Source organism: Glycine soja, chromosome 20 (assembly GCF_004193775.1).
Source record: "Glycine soja cultivar W05 chromosome 20, ASM419377v2, whole genome shotgun sequence".
Taxonomy (NCBI): domain Eukaryota; kingdom Viridiplantae; phylum Streptophyta; class Magnoliopsida; order Fabales; family Fabaceae; genus Glycine; species Glycine soja.
Genome location: NC_041021.1, coordinates 40,940,250 through 40,959,200, shown reverse-complemented (window position 1 = coordinate 40,959,200; position 18,951 = coordinate 40,940,250). Strand labels below are relative to the sequence as shown.

Below are 18,951 nucleotides of genomic sequence, written 5' to 3'. Positions count from 1 at the left end.
GGAGGGGGTTGAACTTTGAACCAAATACAAAGAGTCACATTTAGTTAGGCTACGGGAAGGACTTTTACAACAAACGCATTAACAAAAGCAAATTCTAAGTCCAATCATTTTACGTATAGGTGGTGGAAATAATTGTAAGATGGGGACCAATCCCCGGTTGGTTTTGGGAGCAATGACGAAATAGAAAGGTTACTTGTGACCTGCCTCACAAGTCCAGTCATAGGAGAAGAAATATCTTAATTAGCTAGAGATTGGTTGGCTATTTAGTGAAAATTGTGAGTCAAATTTTGATTCCATCAGCCAATGTGTGGATGCCATTCTGGATCGTCTTAAATAAGAGTGGAGTACAGTCAGAAGACAAAAACTTCTTTGCTTTGCATATTTGTTTTTCTTCGATGAATAAGAGTTTAAGTTTTTATTTCAAAACAAAATAAATGACAAAAATACTTCATAAATATTGGTCGTCACTATTCTTGAGTTTCAGAAACCTTATTTATATTACCATAATAGTATGTTGACTACATTTTAGAAGTTGATATGTTGCCAACTTACACTGCCAATCTTTATTAAACTTGCACTAGGTAAAGTTTACATTTTGCAGAGAGAAAACAATTAAGTAAAGTCGTCTCTCAGTGCCACACAATAAATGCAAATTGGCCTAAAAGACCCGCTCGTATTTATTCCACGTTGAAAGAAGCCACTACTCACCAAAAGGTTTTTTTTTTTTTTTTTCCATGGATACACTTTCTTTAAAACCTCCTTGCATTTTCATACTTATCGAGGAATATCTCCACTAAGCGACATCTCATTGACAGACTTTGTTGTTGACTTGGTAATAGACTGATCAATTTGCACCCACTTCAGCATGTTTGATTCAGTTCTACTATGCATAAATAATGCAGGCTGATTAGGTACCGGTAGAGTAACAGAGTAACTAGAAAGCATGAGAACTACTGATGCCATTGTAGGTCTATCTGCTGGATCTTCTTGGACACAAAGCAAACCAATATGGATGCTTCTGATAACTTCATTTGGAGTATATGATTCTCTTAATGAGTGTTCTAGCAACTCCAGGGGTGTTTCATCCTTCCAAAATTTCCAGGCCTGTATCAAATTTTAATCCAGCATTTGTTAGAAATAGAATGTAATCACTATCCAAACCAATGAATTAACCCGAAGGAGCAAAAAATTATAATATTTACTCTACTCACATAGCTCAATAGATCTTCAGCAACGTCGGTTTCATAGAAAGAGCTGTTTTTCTTGCCACTTAAAATCTCCAAAACTAGGACTCCAAAACTATATACATCAGACTTAGCAGAGTATTCTCCATGCATTGCATACTCTGGAGACATGTAACCACTGAAACCAATATTGAACCATCAATACAAAACACCGGAACAAAAAACAGGAGTCTAGAAGAATGACAAAATGAATGCTCGTATATTTTGGTTTAAAACTGCCAAGATGTTTGAACTAAGTATGATATTAAGATTGTGTGAATTGGAAACCAGTACTTTCACAAATAAAAGCTGCAAGTACTTACTATGTCCCTACAATCCTGTTGGTATTTGCTTGAGTTTGATCCACTCCAAATATTCTTGCCATGCCAAAATCCGAGATTTTTGGATTCATATCTCCATCTAACAAGACATTGCTAGCTTTAAGGTCACGATGTATAATCTTAAGCCTGGAATCTTCATGAAGATATTGAATGCCTCGAGCAATTCCTTCAACAATTTTGTATCGCCTTGTCCAATCCAATGATTTTTGCTTCTCAGGATCTGCACATTGAAATATATGTAGTTCATGAGAAAAAAACTCAAATAAAGTTGAATCAGTTTAATGGAATGCAAAATCATTTCAGAGAATAAACTTCCATACAAATTTCTTGTGGTTGATGTTCAGTTAATGAAATACTGAATTGTGTCAGAGTTAGTTATGCATAGCTTCCTTAATTTTGGTCTCATATAAATGATTCCGACAAATTCTGAAAAATAAAAATTGAAACAGGTATGTAAAATGTACACTATAAAGAATTAGGATAAGATGAGCGTGAGCCTACCAAAAAGAATATAGTCAAGGCTTTTGTTGACTACAAATTCGTAGACAAGTATCTTTTCTTCCCCTTCCAAACAAAATCCTAGAAGCCTCACCAAATTCCTGTGTTGAAGCTTTGCAACAATCTCTACTTCATTTTTAAATTCTTCCCCACCTTGTCCAGAGATTTTAGAGAGTCTCTTGACAGCCACTTCTTGTCCGCTTGGAAGCAAGCCCTGAATTATTCACAAAAATTGAACGTCTTACAGAAATTGGCTTGATTTCCTTGTTATAATAAAGTAACAATAGCGTGCTAGGTGCTAACTTCATAGTACATGCCTTGTAAACCTCACCAAATCCACCTTCACCTAGCTTGTTAGCTTCTGAGAATTTTTGTGTGGCTGCTTCAATTGTACTGAAATCAAATCTCAAGGATTCCACGGCACTGATCTCAGTTCCAGCTAAGAAGAGAAACGGCATGTCTATCAGATAAAATTACAACGGCAAAGTGTGCAACTAAGAACAAGCAAAGTCATATTCTTCTCAATTTAATTACTCTTCATCCTTACTTTTTGGGTCTTGTTCAGAGTTACGCTTCTTTGCTGCTCTTTTGCATAAGATCCAAATGCCCACAACAAATATCACCACGGCCACTGCAATAGGAACCACAATTGCAACTATTGTACCCGATGAAATTCCACCACTTCCTGTATTTCCAAAATGAAGTAACCTTATTGTAAATGCTTCCATCTTATTCAACAAATTGTCATGTTTCTCAAGATATTTGCAACTAGTATGAATACAACATTTGATGATGGAAGAGGACAAAATGGAAGGGAATGAAATATAACAAGAACTACTTTCAATTGCTAATAGGACAAAACTTAGATACAGTTTAAATGTGTTTCTAGTATTGTTTTCTAATCAGAATTGAAGTTTTACCTAATGTTGACATTTGATAGAAACTTTTATTAGGCGGATTAGCATAAAATTCATCTGATAGGAGAATAGCATCAAAATTTTATCCTTGCTAGTGTAACAATGAAATGTCATGAAGAATAACACTAAAAGAACTTATTCCATTGTCTTCAATTCTTTATCTTTAATTTTTCCCCTCTAATGTAGAAAAAATAATAAAAGTTTAATTTCATTATATTCCATTCCTCACCTTATTTTATTTCAATAATTCATTCCTTTTCATCAATCTAAGTATAACTCAAAGCATGAAATTCTGAACCATATAATATTACCTCCCGAGTTAGAAGAAGTGGTTGGAGTTGGAGGAACAGAGACTGATGGTGTAGGCGTAGGGGCTGGGGAGGAAGCAATGGTGTTGGTGCGAAAGAAAGGGTACAATTCGTACCTAACATTACAGCTGGGATTTAGAATTCTCCCTCCTTGTTTTCCTTCACAGCACCGTGGAAGGAGCCCTATGGCATCACTAAGACAACTTCTACAACCCTGGGTTGACAAGTCCGGCGTGCACTGAACCAGACAATAGAGGGTCTGAAACCCAGATATGTTTGCTTGCTTCGTGGCGTATTTCTTGGCACCAATAGCTGCTTCATCTGCTGTTTCGTTCATGGTGTCGAACATCAAACGCATGAAGTTTGCCTGGTTTGAGATATTAGCGCTGTTCAACAGGCCAATAGCAGGCCTTGTGTCTACGGTGGAGAAAAAGGAGTGGTTGGAATAGCGAACCATGCACTCGTCGTACCAGATCACAGCTTGTTTGGACAAGGAGCACTGTAAGTCTGATGATAGTTTCTGGGTTGCGTTTATAACGCACTGTCCACACAGCTGAAATGGGACGTCACCCCTGCACATGAAAAGTCCATAGACAGTGTCAGAGGGGTTTGTTCCCGTCACTGTGGAGTTGTAGAATACATTGTTGGTGGTGGCGTTGGAAGATAGTGAAGAGAAGAGGGTCCTGATGTTTATTTGGAAGGTGCTGTTGGCTGTGGTTTGGTTGCTTGGGCAATCCTGGTAAAGAAAATTAGGGCCCTGTGCTTTAGTTGTTGCAAAACAGAGGAAGCTAACAAAGACAAAGAGAAAGAGGAGCTTGAAAGAGGAATTCCAAGCCATGGCAGGGTTTATGTGCTTTAGTTGTTTCACAGCACTAACATATATAATATATAAGCTGGTTGGATATATCATATATGGAGTCTTGCTCTTGCATGCCATGGGAGAGTTTATGCCTCCGTTAATTAAGCCTAGTTTGTAGTTTTGTCAGCATTTATTATTTTACGATGATGAGAATTGCCCGTCAACGAAGCAAGCAAGTCTAGTCAACCTTTCCTTGTGCACTTAAATCTCTTTCATTTTCAAATTCCTCATAATATACCATTTTTCTTTTATCCCTATAGTGACAACTTTTATAGTAAAAAAAAAACAATTTACACTAATCGATATTTGAAAATATTATATTAGCATTGTTAGGTCTTAAAGATGTTTTCTTTTTCTATTATTTTTTTTTATTTTAATTTTACTTATCATTTATCTTTCTTTTCTTTGCATTATCGATGGGGATTAGGTGCTTGAATAAAAATAATTTTTTAATAAATATATAAGAAAGGTCTTAAGGTTTTATATATACATCAAGGATGAGTGGTTGATTAAATATAAAATAATTATATTATACTTATGCATCAAAACAAATATATAAAATTAGAACTTATTCCATTCTATTCTGGTTATTAATCTTTATTTCCCCCTCTAAATTAGAAATAAGAATAAAAATTTAATTTCATTATACTTCACTTACTTAAATATATTTTGTATTTATGATAAATTAAAATTTTTATTTTGAATTCTTAATAAGTGTTATTTTTGTGTTGAGTCTTTTATGAAACATAAATCTTATTTTTGGTTGTTATTTTATTTTAATTTTTTTAATATATCTATTTTTTAGTTTTTGTCCTTCAAATATGTAGATAATTTATTATTAATCCTTATTAAATGTTTTTCAAATGGTCATATAAAATGAACAATATATTACTAGGACTAAAATAAAAAAATAGATATAATATAATGACTAAAAAAATAATAAGAATTAAAAATAAAACTTTTATTCTACTAACAACTCAATGCAAAACAAAAAATAAATAGGGATCCAAAACAAAGTTATCTAATTTATACAAGAGACCGAACATACTAAAACATATTTCATTGCACCTTTTTTTTTTTTTAACCCATTCCCTTTCATCTCTTTTCATCAATGTAAATATAACTCAGCATGAACCGTGCATGTACGGAATATTACCTACCGAGTTAGAAGAATTAATTTTTAAATGTATGGTCCACATTATTTGTTTTATTTTTAATTTTTCTTTTCCCTTTTTTTTATTTCTGTTTTTCAATGTATCCTTACTCTTTTTTCTTTCTTATTTTCCTGTTTCCTTCTTCTTCATCGTCACCATCACCAACGGCGACCAAACTCTCACGCATGGTGGTAAATCCAAACGTTTCCAGGATGCAACATCAAGTTTGTAAAACTTTTTCAAAATCAAATCGCATTATAAAAAGTAAAATTCAAAATGCAAGATCTATTTCAGATCTGGATGACAATGCTCATCTAAGAACACAGGTCCTGTGACGATGGCCAAGTTGTCAATCTTTGATCTTCCATCGCCTGTGAATCTTGTCCCTGCAGAAGACGATGTTGTACTATAAAACAAAACCAAAAGCAACAAAATAGAAGGGAAAAAAGACAGTTCGAGGGGATCTGACAGGGGATCTATGGGAGGAGCAAGTGTCGCGAATCTGCAGCCATGTTCGCCGCATCAGACATATTTGTGACCACGCCCACCAACATAGGAGGCCAAATGTATATACTCGCGTCTTGCTATTCACATTCATGTCTTCAAGTCTAGGACACCGGCTATTGAGCTATAAAGCACGGGCACCCTAATCCTTTCACATGTTCGGTGTTCGACATGACACCGACATCGATGTCCATATCCGAATTGAATTTGATGTGTTTGACAGGTGTCCATATGTGTCCAATGTTCAGGTGTTCGTGTGAGTGCTTCTTAGCTCTTGAATGACAAAGAACTGAACCCCCAAGACCTAAAAATTCATTAATGGATTGAATTACCACCAAGCCATCATAAATAATTATGGAACTAAAAAAATAATTCAAATTTAGTAAAGTAAAAAGAAAATTACTCATATACTAGAGAGACTAAAAATATATTTACGTATTTTTTTAAAAAAATCTGTAATTTATGATACTTTTAGCCATTAATAAAATATCTTTTAAGATTTAAATGAAAAGTCATGTAGCTTCCTAAACTTGTAATTAATTAGATTGGGTTGCTTCAATGACTCCCATTCCAAAGTAGGCGTCACAAACAGGAATTAAAGAATGAGCAAATTTCAAAGTTGACAGACACTGGTCAGAGTTTAACCCAGATATAAACTCCAACAGCTCAACATTCCAACCACGGCATGGCAAATATCCTCTGCTTTCAGAGATTAACAACACTTCAACAGACGCGTAAACCCTGCCATGGCTTGGAATTCCTCTTTCAAGCTTATCTTTCTCTTTGTCCTTGTTAACTTCCTCAGTTTTGCAACACCTAAGGCACAACAGGTCCCTACTTTTCTTGCCCAGGATTGCCCAAGCAACGGAACCACAGCCAACAGCACCTTCCAAATAAACATCAGGACCCTCTTCTCTTCACTATCTTCCAACGCCATCGCCAACAATGTATTCTACAACTCCACGGTGGCGGGAGCAAACCCCTCTGACACTGTCTATGGACTTTTCATGTGCAGGGGTGACGTCCCATTTCAGCTGTGTGGACAGTGCGTTATAAACGCAACGCAGAAACTATCATCAGACTTACAGTGCTCCTTGTCCAAACAAGCTGTGATCTGGTATGACGAGTGCATGGTTCGCTATTCCAACCGCTCCTTTTTCTCCACCGTAGACACAAGGCCTGCTATTAGCCTGTTGAACACCGCTAATATCTCAAACCAGGCAAACTTCATGCGTTTGATGTTCGACACCATGAACGAAACAGCAGATGAAGCAGCTATTGGTGCCAAGAAATACGCCACGAAGCAAGCAAACATATCTGGGTTTCAGACCCTCTATTGTCTGGTTCAGTGCACGCCGGACTTGTCAACCCAGGGTTGCAGAAGTTGTCTTAGTGATGCCATAGGGCTCCTTCCATGGTGCTGTGAAGGAAAACAAGGAGGGAGAATTCTAAATCCCAGCTGTAATGTTAGGTATGATTTGTACCCTTTCTACCGCACCAACGTCTCTGCACCTCCAACCGATTCTTCTAATTCGGGAGGTAATATTATATCATATGGTTCAGAATTTCTTGCTGAGTAATATTTGGATTGATTAAAAGAGATGGAATGGAATGAAATATAAATGAATAAAACCTTTATTCCGTTCCCCTATGATTATAATGAAATGGAATATAAGATTATCCTTTCATTTCATTTTTCCCAAATTAGAAGAAAAAATGAAGGTAAACAATCTGATAGAACGGAATAAACTAAATTACTAGTTTTCATCATTAATTTAGCAATTGAAACAATAGAATGCAGTAACATTATATTTCATTACCTTCCATCATCAAGTGTTGTATTTCACTAGCTGCAAATAACTTGAGAAACATGACCAACTTTTGAATACGATGGAAGCATTTGCAATTCACGACTGAATTAAAATAAGGTTACTTCATTTTGGAAATACAGGAGGTAGTGGAATTTCACCGGGGACAATTGTTGCGATTGTGGTTCCAATAACAGTGGCTGTGCTGCTATTTATTGTTGGAATTTGGCTCTTAAGTAAAAGAGCAGCAAAGAAGCGTAACTCTGCGCAAGACCCCAAAAGTAAGGACTATATTGAAAACATAACGACTTTGCTTGTTCTTAGTTGCACATTTTGCTATTGTAATTTTATCTGATAGACATGTCATTTCACTTCTTAGCTGAGACTGAGATCAGTGCCGTGGAATCCTTGAGATTTGATTTCAGTACAATTGAAGCAGCCACAGATAAATTCTCTGATGCTAACAAGCTAGGCGAAGGTGGATTTGGTGAGGTTTACAAGGTATGAAGTTCACACAATTTTGTTTCTTTATTTATTTATAACAAGGAAATTATACCAATTGCTGTATGTGCCATTTTATTTTTATGGAATATTCAGGGCTTGCTTCCTAGCGGCCAAGAAGTAGCTGTCAAGAGACTCTCTAAAAACTCTGGACAAGGTGGAACAGAATTTAAGAATGAAGTAGAGGTTGTTGCAAAGCTTCAACACAAAAATTTGGTGAGGCTTCTAGGATTTTGCTTGGAAGGAGAAGAAAAGATACTTGTTTACGAATTTGTAGCCAACAAAAGCCTTGACTATATTCTTTTTGGTAGGTTCATCTTTTCTGAATTCTTTATAGTGTACATTCCTCACACCTGGTTTGATTTTTGGTTTTCAGAATTTGGCTGAATCATTATTTAAGAAACCAAACTTAAGTAAGCTATGCATAACTAGCATTGATACAATTCAGTAATTAATTGAACATTAACCACAAGAAAATTGTATGGAAGTTTATTCTCTGAAATGATTTTGCATTCCAACTTTATTTGAGTTTTTTTTCTCATGAACTACATATATTTCAATGTGCAGATCCTGAGAAGCAAAAATCATTGGATTGGACAAGGCGATACAAAATTGTTGAAGGAATTGCTCGAGGCATTCAATATCTTCATGAAGATTCCAGGCTTAAGATTATACATCGTGACCTTAAAGCTAGCAATGTCTTGTTAGATGGAGATATGAATCCAAAAATCTCGGATTTTGGCATGGCAAGAATATTTGGAGTGGATCAAACTCAAGCAAATACCAACAGGATTGTAGGGACATAGTAAGTACTTGCAGCTTTTATTTATGAAAGTACTGGTTTCCAATTCACACAATCTTAATATCATACTTAGTTCAAACATCTTAGCAGTTTTAAACCAAAATATAAGAGCATTCATTTTGTCATTCTTCTAGACTCCTGTTTTTTGTTCCGGTGTTTTGTATTGATGGTTCAACATTGGTTTCAGTGGTTACATGTCTCCAGAGTATGCAATGCATGGAGAATACTCTGCTAAGTCTGATGTATACAGTTTTGGGGTCCTCATTTTGGAGATTATAAGTGGCAAGAGGAACAGCTCTTTCTATGAAACAGATGTTGCTGAGGATCTGTTGAGCTATGTGAGTAGAGCAAACATCATAATATTTTTACTCCTTTGGGTTAATTCATTGGTACTGTATAGCATATTGATCACATTATAACAAATGCTTGATGAAAATTTGATACAGGCCTGGAAACTTTGGAAGGATGAAGCTCCTTTGGAGTTGATGGACCAATCATTAAGAGAATCATATACTCCAAATGAAGTTATCAGATGCATCCATATCGGTTTACTGTGTGTCCAAGAAGATCCAATAGATAGACCTACAATGGCATCAGTAGTTCTTATGCTTGATAGTTACTCTGTTACTCTACAGGTACCTAATCAGCCCGCATTCTATATAAACAGTAGAACCGAACCAAACATGCCGAAGGGGCTTAAAATTGATCAGTCTACTACCAATTCAACATCAAAGTCTGTCAATGATATGTCGGTTAGTGAAGTAGATCCTCGATAAGTCTGAAATTGTGAGGAGGTTTTAGAGAAGATATGTATCCATCTACATTCTAAATTTTTGTTAGCCGTGGCTTCTTATGACCGAATTACAATTGCTGATAACATTTTATGATTGTTTATTTTTCAACGAGGAAAAGATATCTGCGGGTCGTTTAGGACATTTTTTTTGTATTTATTGCGTGTGGCACGAGAGTCAACTTCAGTTAATTATTAAGTTGGCAACATATCAACTTCTAAGATGTACGTACTTGTCATTTGTTCATTAGCTTGATCGTAGAACAGGCTTCTATTTTAAAATAAAACCTTAAATTCTAAGGAGTTTGCATTTTTTTATTATTATTAATGATTTTGTATTTTGTTTGTACTCTACTCCTAATTCAAAGATAAGACGATCAAGGAGAGTATCCACACAAAAGGTGATGAAATCAAGTACTGTCGCGCTATGTCAATTGTTAAGCCATCAAATTTGACTTAAAATGTTCACCTAATAACCAATCAATCTATAGCTAATTAAGATATTTCGTCACCTTTGAATGGACTTGTGAGGCAGTTTGCAAGCAATAGCTAGTGTTCTCTGTTGCCATCTTTCTCAGCAATTGAACCTCTGTATGTCGTCATTGCTCGCGAAACCAAACCGGGATTTGTCCACACCTTACAATTATTTCCACCTCCTATAAGTAAAATGATTGGGCTTAGAATTTGCTTTTGTTAATGCTTATGCTTTAAATGTGACTCTTCGCATTTTACTATTCAAGTATGAGTTATTGGAAACTCTCTTCAGGTGTATTTTATTGTCACGGATTAGAAAAAATCCAGGAAGTGACTGTCACTGTTTACATCTGATCCAAAAATAATAGGTTCCGAAACAAACAATAAAAAACAAAAAATATAAAAAAAAAAAAACAATTGACAAATTGCAAATGTACAATCCCCTGCAAATCTTTCTCCAAACAAAGATCCCCAAGATGCCTCCTTGCAAGTACTTTGCAATTCCCTCCATTCTCTTCTTCCTCTTAAGCTTCTTAATCTTTCCAACCAAAGCAGCTCCAATTTACAGTTCCCATGCGTGCACAGACTCTTCTAAATACCAACCAAACAGCACATTCCAAACCAACCTCAACCTCCTCCTCTCTTCCCTTTCTTCCAACGCCACCCAAGGCGTCCACTTTTACAAAACAACAGTTGGCAGTGAAACCCCCAACGCCGTCAAGGGCCTCTTCCTCTGCCGCGGAGACACCCTCACCGCCGTGTGCCACGATTGCGTCAACGCCGCAGCCAAAGACCTGACACGCCGGTGCCCAGTTGAGAAAGAGGCCATAATCTGGTACGACGTGTGCATGGTACGCTACTCCAACCAATACTACCTCAACAACATAGTACCCGCAGTGGACATGTCTGACTCCAAAAGCGTGGCTGGCGCTGATCTTGACCGGTTCAACGAGGTGCTGGCGGGATTGTTGAACGCTCTGGCAACGAAAGCTGCGAATTCCGAGGATGAGAAGTTCGAAACAGGGGAAGTGAACTTGACGAGTTCAGTAACCCTTTATGGGTTAGTGCAGTGCACACCAGAGTTGTCCTTGTTCGATTGCAACATGTGTTTCAGAAGCGCCATTGCGTCTGTTCCAAATTGCTGTGATGGGAAACAAGGGGCAAGGGTGTTGCTTCCCGGATGCAATATCAGATATCAAGTGTATCCATTTTACAATAGCACTAAAATATTGGCCACACCGGTTGTGAAGTCCCGTCCTTCAGGTACTTACAGTGCTCGAAGTGGGTTGTGGTTATCTGATTTTGAATTGTGATTTGTGAGTGATTGAATTTTATTGATGGTTTGCTCAGGACGGAGTCGGGTTGAAGTGATTCTTACATTTGTTATCCCTATTGTTGCTGCCATGGTGCTTTTCACTTTTGGTATATGTCATGTCATGAGAAAGCAAGCAAAGAGTCTGAAACAATTATGGAGGAAAACGGTAACAAATAACAATAACTGAATTATTTTTTTTTTTTTCATTTAAGTGAATAGTTACTAGCTTTAATTTGTGTTGTGCTAGAAGCTGACTGTTTCATTTTGGGTTGAAAAACAGAATTACTCTGAAGGTGTAGATGAGATTGATTCTATAAACTTACGGGGATAAGAGATAGTCATCGGTAGTTTAATGGGACAATAATGCAAGACAAGGTTGAAAACGTTAGATTGCTAAGCTGTGTAGTGATGAAGTCTCTGATGCATTCATCTACCTTTTTGTCTTTCGAATCTGTGCAAAGGATGCGGTTGCATTTTATCGTTCAACGGGCAATTTGGCAATTGGCATGTGGTTGTGACTTGTGAGATTGAAGTAGTAGCTCTCTGCATCAGCATCCACAATGTCTATGTTTGCTGTAATTACTTTTCCAGCTTGAGTCATTGTTTAGATGTAAAAATAAACTTGTTTAGGTTAGATATCCATGGAGCATGTGTGTGGGATAGTGTTTTTATTTGAGTAATCATTATCTTACATATCCAAAAATAATTCACTTAGTATTTATTGTCGTCTTATTATCATTGTTGCTTTATGTTATTTTAGAAAATTAATAAATGTATGATTTTTTTTAAATAATAATTATTTAAAAATTTATTTTTTCTTCTTACACATTAAATATTACTTTCTGAGCTGCAACTATTTCAGAGGGAGCAACTCCCCTCATACGTGCGTACGGACAATTGCTAGGGAGGCAACAATTGCTTCCAGAAACAACATCTTATCCATAATAAATTTAATTGAAAAAACCAAAAATGATTATTATAATGTTAGTTTTATGCATTTTAAAATTAAAGCATGCACTTCTAGCCGTTAATATATTTCTATCTGTTAGAAATTTTATAATATAAATAAAGTGGAATGTAATTTTTTTTATACAATCAAAGCTTCTAAAATTTGTCCCATTTTATTCTCAAAAAATTCATAATTTTTACTTTAATTTATTTTTATTCAATCAATCTAAACCAAAATTCTCATAATATGTATTCTTGGTTTGATTAGAAAAATTAGTTATCGTTATAATTATGTTATTATTTTAATTATTGTCTTTTATGTTATGTTATTTGTGTGAAGTTAACTACTTTTATTATTTTAAATAAAATATAATTTATTTATGTTTATATTTATATTTGATTTTTGATTTTTAATTTTTTTAACATCCACAAAAAATATTTATCATAATAATGTGCTAAAATTTCCTTAATTCAAAAGGTTTAATTAATTTATAAATAATATAATTATAAATTAATAAATAAATTATTAAAAAAATATAAGAATAAAAGTTTTTTGATGAAGTTGCTTTTATCAGAAATAATAAAAATAAATGATTTATACACATGTACCCTGTTAGAAATAACTATTGTGAGTTGATGCAAGTAGAACCTCTTGTCCATTCCTTAGACGCCGAAATTGACCATGGATTCTTTAGTCCGTTCCTTTGACTAGTCTCACTTCTTTCTCTATTAAAACTTAGAAAACTTTTGTTGCCTGATTGGTTTCGCAATGAAAAGTTGTTGGAAATTGTGTAAACTTAGTATTTAAACAAACAGCCACCTAATTGTCTAGAACACGGGTATAGTTCAGGGATAGAAAAAGAGTAAGTTTGTAATTTTCTTTTTAAGATAATAGATTATTATAATTAAAATTACAATAAAGGAGATTCAATACATGATTAAGTGAAATCAAAATATTAGTTTTAACAGTCAAAATTATTGGATATCTCAGAAGTCTTTCGTGTTTCATATAACTTTTGTTTAATGCCAAAAGTCTTTGGTGTTTAATGAGCACCATGAAATTAAGATTGTTTTGGAAGAAGAAAAAACAATTGGTATTTTGCAGACACTAAAACGAGGGACAGAGATGTTAAACTTGAAATCCTCTTCATCCCACTTGCTACTCCTCTTTCTCTTCACCTTGGTGACTATTGCAAGTGAAGCAGCAGCTCCTATATACAGCGCACATGCCTGCACAGATGATGGACCATTTTACCAACCCAACACAACATACCAAACCAACTTGAAGCTCCTCCTCTCTTCCCTCGTCTCCAACGCCACCCTCCACCAGGGCTTCTTCCTCACCAACATCTCCCTCGGAAACCCCGATGAGGTCAAGGGACTCTTCCTCTGCCGCGGTGACGTCACCCCCTCCGTCTGTCACGACTGCGTCGCCGCCGCGGCAACCAACATCACAGACCTCTGCACCAACCAAACAGAGTCCGTGATCTGGTATGACCAGTGTATGTTGCGCTACTCCAACCTTTCCTTCCTCAACAACATAGTCCCTGGAGTTAACTTGAATTCCGAACAGAACGTCTCTGACTCCAACAATACCGGCTTCATCAATTTTCTTGCGTCCACGTTGAATGGTCTGGCACAGGAAGCCGTGAATTCTCTTTCCGGGAAGAAGTTTGCTACAAAAGAAGCGAATTTCACGAGCTCGATGAAGGTCTACACCTTGGCGCAGTGCAGGCCTGATTTGTCCACCTTTGACTGTAACATGTGCTTCACAAGTGCCATAAGTAACCTCGGTGATGGCAAACGAGGTGCACGATCTCTGCTTCCGAGTTGTAATGTCAGATATGAATTGTACCCTTTTTACAATGTTTCCGCAGTGTCCTCTCACCCAGCCCCAGACCTTCCCCCTCCTCCATCTTCAGGTATCAAACCTTTATAATGTTAAAGTATACCAAACTTAGATACTATTATTTAGGTGATATTGGCGTTGCTATTCAATTCGAATTGGAATTTCGTTTTGGTAATTCATGTAATAAAATTCAATTTCAGTTACTAAGATGAAACTAATTGGAAAACTCAGAACTACACCGAAAGTATTTAAAAAAGTGAATCTAATTGTCAGCGTCTAAGATTTGATGGCCTTGTTTCTGGGGTGTCTTAGAAGGTGATGTAACTGTGCAGGGAAAAACAGTATCTCTATAATCGTGCCAATTGTTGTCCCAATTGTCGTTGTGATTGTACTTTTCATTGTTGGAGTCTGCTTCCTACGTAAGAGGGCAAGCAAGAAGTATAACACTTTTGTCCAGGATTCAAGTAATCTCTCTTTTTACATCAAAGTGATTTGTTTCCCTTGACTTTAGTTTGGTTGCTTATGATTACTGTTTTTCTTTGCTGTGTAGTTGTGGATGATCTTACCGATGTGGAGTCCTTGCAATTTGATTTGGCTACAATTGAAGCTGCCACGAATGGATTCTCGGATGAGAACAAGATTGGCCAAGGTGGATTTGGTGTGGTTTATAAGGTATTGAACATGTTTATGCTAAATGCTGAGTGGCATATTTCTGTTTAAGCTAAAGTAGTTACATTGGTCTATTCCCATGTTTGTTTTTAGGGTATCCTCCCTAACAGACAGGAGATAGCTGTGAAGAGGTTGTCAGTAACCTCCTTGCAGGGTGCAGTAGAGTTCAGAAATGAAGCTGCCCTTGTGGCCAAGCTTCAACATAGAAATTTAGTGAGACTGTTGGGATTTTGCTTGGAGGGGAGGGAGAAGATCCTTATCTATGAATACATAACAAACAAAAGCCTTGATCACTTTCTATTTGGTATGTACCTTTTCTACTCTTCTATTACCTGACATCTCAATTAGTGTAGTGATTGCTTGCCATGAACAGACTGATATGACACCTGATAAGCAGAATCACTTCTTTGTATTTCCTAGGTGTTACCTTTTCCCTTATTAAAGAACAGCCACGTTGTAGGGGGTTAGTAGCTTTGTATAATCAGAAACTGTAGTAACTTTTTTATTGCTAATATGGGTATTTCATTTTGGCTAACTTTGTAGACCCTGTGAAGCAAAGAGAGTTAGATTGGTCAAGACGCTACAATATTATAGTTGGCATTGCTCGAGGAATTCTTTATTTACATGAAGATTCCCAACTTAGAATTATACATCGTGATCTCAAAGCGAGCAATGTTTTATTAGATGAAAATATGAACCCAAAGATTTCAGATTTTGGCATGGCAAAGATTTTTCAGGCAGACCAGACTCAAGTAAATACAGGAAGGATAGTAGGGACTTTGTAAGTCTGATGCCTTTATGGCATCTCCTCTTATGTTTGTTATAGCATATTAGTCAGTTAAGTGCAGTGGAAAAAAAAGTATGTTCTTTCAAAAAATGTTACTGTTCTGTTTTAAATAAGTGGATTATGTTGCTGTTTTTCAGTGGTTACATGTCTCCAGAATATGCAATGCGTGGGCAGTTCTCTGTGAAATCAGATGTGTTCAGCTTTGGTGTCTTAGTTTTGGAGATTGTGAGTGGCAAGAAGAACACTGATTTATATCAATCGAATCAAGCTGATGATCTCTTAAGCTATGTGAGTATAAACAATAGTAATTTATGTTTTTCTGCTCCAGTGATACCAAACTTAGCTACTATGTCTAGCCACACACTATCAGTGGGTGAGGAATGAAATATTCTAATTTTATATGCTAACGTTATACTACCACAGGCTTGGAAGAATTGGACAGAGCAAACACCTTTGCAGTTTCTGGATCCAACTCTGAGAGGTTCTTATTCAAGAAATGAAGTAAACAGATGCATCCATATTGGTTTATTATGTGTTCAGGAAAATCCATCTGACAGACCTTCGATGGCCACCATTGCACTTATGCTGAACAGTTATTCAGTTACCTTGTCAATGCCACGACAACCAGCATCTTTTCTGCGCGGAAGAAATCTTAACAGGCTAAACCAAGGGCTTGACTCTGATCAGTCTACCACTTGTTCAATTCCATGGTCTGTGAATGAAGTATCCATTACAGACATATACCCTCGCTAAAGGATTGTTTTCATGTTTTCTTTGACCAATCCAGGATATGTTTAAATGTGTCAAACCAAGGTGTTGCTGTTATACAATCCTAGTGCATATATATTGTAAATATTAATAGTTAAAAGAATTCTGTCAAATACTTCTTGGATGAACACATACAGTAGCTAAAGCATGATGCCCTGGGAGAGACCAGATTAATTTGCAATCTTCACCAATTTTGTTTTTGAAATATGTTGTTGATTTACTGAGAGATTCTTTTTCTTACTCACATTATGTTGGTTAAACAAAGTGCTGCTGAATGCAACTACTTAGTTCTCCAACATACAGATCGCTTTAAATTATGTTACTGATGTCAGATGTGTCTGAGTTAAGAATTTATGCAGCCTGGAGTCCCAATATGACTATATGAGAAACTATACAATACACATATTGTTAGGTTCTCAAAGATTAGGGTCCTAGAATTCGAGAACTAGGGGCCTCCTAAGAACAAATTAAGGTAAAAAAGGATGATATTATAACAAAATCCTCTAGATGCTTTGGTGGAATGATCCTTCTTTTGAGACTCTCATTCGTGCCTGTGGTCTGCTGTTAGGCCATGATCCCCTTCCTATCTGTTAGGAAGTGATAAGGAACCAAAGGCAGTAGCAGAGAACATATTCACATAGCCAGAAGCAAGGGTGCAAGCAGGGATGCAGAAAGTAGACAAGCCCAAGAGAAAGATTATGAAGCCATCGTACCTTAAGGATTTCATATGAGAAGATTTGTGTTGGTAGTGCAATCTTGCTAGAATAAGATTGTCTGCCAATAGGGACAAATTTTGTTATTTGTAATAGTCCTGAAAGCATAAGGGACAAATTCTGTTACTACGAAGTATTATAAATAGTCTTGTAAATAAAGCAAGATCAATGAAAAATAGAGAAACATTTCCTTTATCTTCTTCTTCCTCATGGAGGCTCTGGTCCTCGAAACCACTTTTTGAGTTGCAGACCCGTAACATTATCACATACCTATGCTTGTTGTGATCATCTTTCAAAGAGCCTTGTCTGAGAAAATTTTAAAAAAAAAAAACTTATTTTGGTCAAGGAAAATAAGGTTGCCCATTCTAAAGTCTTGGCCGTTTGAATATTGGGGACTTATTGTGCATTTTCTTTTGGATATTTTCAGTGGTTCCGGTTTGACTTAATCGTTTCTGGATTTCACTTGCTTCTCCATGCCGTACTACCATGTGCATTTTTTATGCCAATAAATTTCCGTCTAATATGATATTTTGATCAATCAAGTGAGTCTCATTTTGTAAAATTTTATAATTTTCAATAAACTTCGATCAATTGTGGAAAATGCATTTAATGTGTAATAGAAAATGTGTTACTAGCATTTTCAATAAAATATGTAATACTCACCCTAGTTCTTATTATAAGATGCAAATTATAAGTGTGATTTGATTATTTTTATAAGGTTCAATCTAAAATATTGTTTACATTAATTATTTTTTTTTCAAAAAATATCTTTCATTGAAGTTAATTCTAGAATGATTTGATTGCAAGAAAAACATAATTCATTAATGTTTGTTAATTTTATTTGCAGGAATCATTTAAAAAAAATACCAATTTAAGACAAGTTATACTCTCAACTAAATTAATAAAAAAATTAATCTTAATAAATTAGTTAAGTGAATCTTATAATAAATAATGATGACAGTAAATTTTAAGTTTAACAACATCAAGGTAATTATTCAACATTTGACTTGTTTTGAGGATGACCTGAATCTATAAATTACAAACTATTTACAAATCATAACTATCGGTTCAATTGGAAATCATTTATCAAATTGATTTGGTCAATCCTTCAAAACAAGTCATAAATATTTGTATGTCATTAAACTTTAATGTTATGACATATTTTTATTTTGTTGAGACACCACATTTTCTTGAATACATTCTCTATTATTGATTAATTGTATTAAAAATAAAAAACTTTTATGAGTCTCACTTTTTATTTGGTTAGACTTTTGTAACTTTATAATTTTTAATAAATTTTAATTAATAAAAAAGTGTTTTTTAATAAATTTTAATCGATAAGAAACTCTTGCAACTTCAAATAAATTTATCCATTCTCACGTGGGGGACGGAGGCTGGACAAGGTAATTTTCCGGGTTCCAACCAACTGTTTGTAACCACGTGTGTTTGAGCAAATTCTTATACAGGATCACACTGGCCACTTGCCTCCTCTGAAGAACATTTGGGAAAATACTTTTTTATGAATTCACAGCGACATCAGTTGATTATACAACTACCATTTATTATTTATAAAACTGTAATGTAACACTTTGATTTCAAATCATTCATTTTATTTCATTTTTACAATTTTCCATTCAACTTTTTGTTTAACAAAAGTACAAATACGAGGTTTCATGTCAATGCCAAAAGTGTTACGTGTTAAAACAGCCATCCTCCTTGACTT

The 18,951-nt window shown here is 35.5% G+C and overlaps 3 protein-coding genes across 3 annotated transcripts; 2 read left to right on the top strand and 1 right to left on the bottom strand.

The window, feature by feature from the left end:
- Window positions 1–473: 473 nt before the first annotated feature.
- LOC114402924 (cysteine-rich receptor-like protein kinase 25) lies at window positions 474–4,233 on the bottom strand. The gene is made up of 7 exons (XM_028365622.1): window positions 3,291–4,233; window positions 2,610–2,747; window positions 2,380–2,501; window positions 2,066–2,276; window positions 1,547–1,784; window positions 1,212–1,362; window positions 474–1,104 (listed from the first exon to the last, which is right to left on the bottom strand). The coding sequence occupies exons 1-7, from the start codon at window positions 4,222–4,224 to the stop codon at window positions 775–777; spliced, it is 2,124 nt and encodes a 707-aa protein (XP_028221423.1). The 5' UTR covers window positions 4,225–4,233; the 3' UTR covers window positions 474–774.
- Window positions 4,234–6,376: 2,143 nt separating this feature from the next.
- On the top strand, window positions 6,377–16,759 carry LOC114402115. Its single transcript, XM_028364639.1, has 16 exons — window positions 6,377–7,343; window positions 7,756–7,893; window positions 7,992–8,113; window positions 8,210–8,420; window positions 8,681–8,918; window positions 9,103–9,253; window positions 9,362–9,688; window positions 10,647–11,442; window positions 11,530–11,660; window positions 13,476–14,364; window positions 14,624–14,755; window positions 14,842–14,963; window positions 15,054–15,264; window positions 15,504–15,741; window positions 15,885–16,035; window positions 16,171–16,759. The coding sequence occupies exons 1-16, from the start codon at window positions 6,551–6,553 to the stop codon at window positions 16,498–16,500; spliced, it is 4,980 nt and encodes a 1,659-aa protein (XP_028220440.1). The 5' UTR covers window positions 6,377–6,550; the 3' UTR covers window positions 16,501–16,759.
- Window positions 10,444–12,232, top strand: LOC114402948 (cysteine-rich repeat secretory protein 38-like). Its single transcript, XM_028365659.1, has 3 exons — window positions 10,444–11,442; window positions 11,530–11,660; window positions 11,775–12,232. Exons 1-3 carry the CDS (start codon window positions 10,611–10,613, stop codon window positions 11,823–11,825), a joined length of 1,014 nt encoding a protein of 337 aa, XP_028221460.1. The 5' UTR covers window positions 10,444–10,610; the 3' UTR covers window positions 11,826–12,232.
- Window positions 16,760–18,951: the final 2,192 nt, after the last annotated feature.

Bases quoted from the DNA above. Each gene is read 5' to 3' on its own strand.
- LOC114402948 (XM_028365659.1), top strand. From the start codon at position 10,611: ATGTACAATCCCCTGCAAATCTTTCTCCAAACAAAGATCCCCAAGATG. The intron at 11,443-11,529 runs GTACTTACAGTG...TGGTTTGCTCAG, and splicing joins TGTGAAGTCCCGTCCTTCAG to GACGGAGTCGGGTTGAAGTG. The intron at 11,661-11,774 runs GTAACAAATAAC...GTTGAAAAACAG, and splicing joins AACAATTATGGAGGAAAACG to AATTACTCTGAAGGTGTAGA.
- LOC114402115 (XM_028364639.1), top strand. From the start codon at position 6,551: ATGGCTTGGAATTCCTCTTTCAAGCTTATCTTTCTCTTTGTCCTTGTT. The intron at 8,421-8,680 runs GTAGGTTCATCT...TTCAATGTGCAG, and splicing joins CCTTGACTATATTCTTTTTG to ATCCTGAGAAGCAAAAATCA. The intron at 9,254-9,361 runs GTGAGTAGAGCA...AATTTGATACAG, and splicing joins CTGAGGATCTGTTGAGCTAT to GCCTGGAAACTTTGGAAGGA.
- LOC114402924 (XM_028365622.1), bottom strand. From the start codon at position 4,224: ATGGCATGCAAGAGCAAGACTCCATATATGATATATCCAACCAGCTTA. The intron at 2,748-3,290 runs GTAATATTATAT...TTGGAAATACAG, and splicing joins CACTTCTTCTAACTCGGGAG to GAAGTGGTGGAATTTCATCG. The intron at 1,785-2,065 runs GTAGGCTCACGC...TTCAATGTGCAG, and splicing joins CCTTGACTATATTCTTTTTG to ATCCTGAGAAGCAAAAATCA.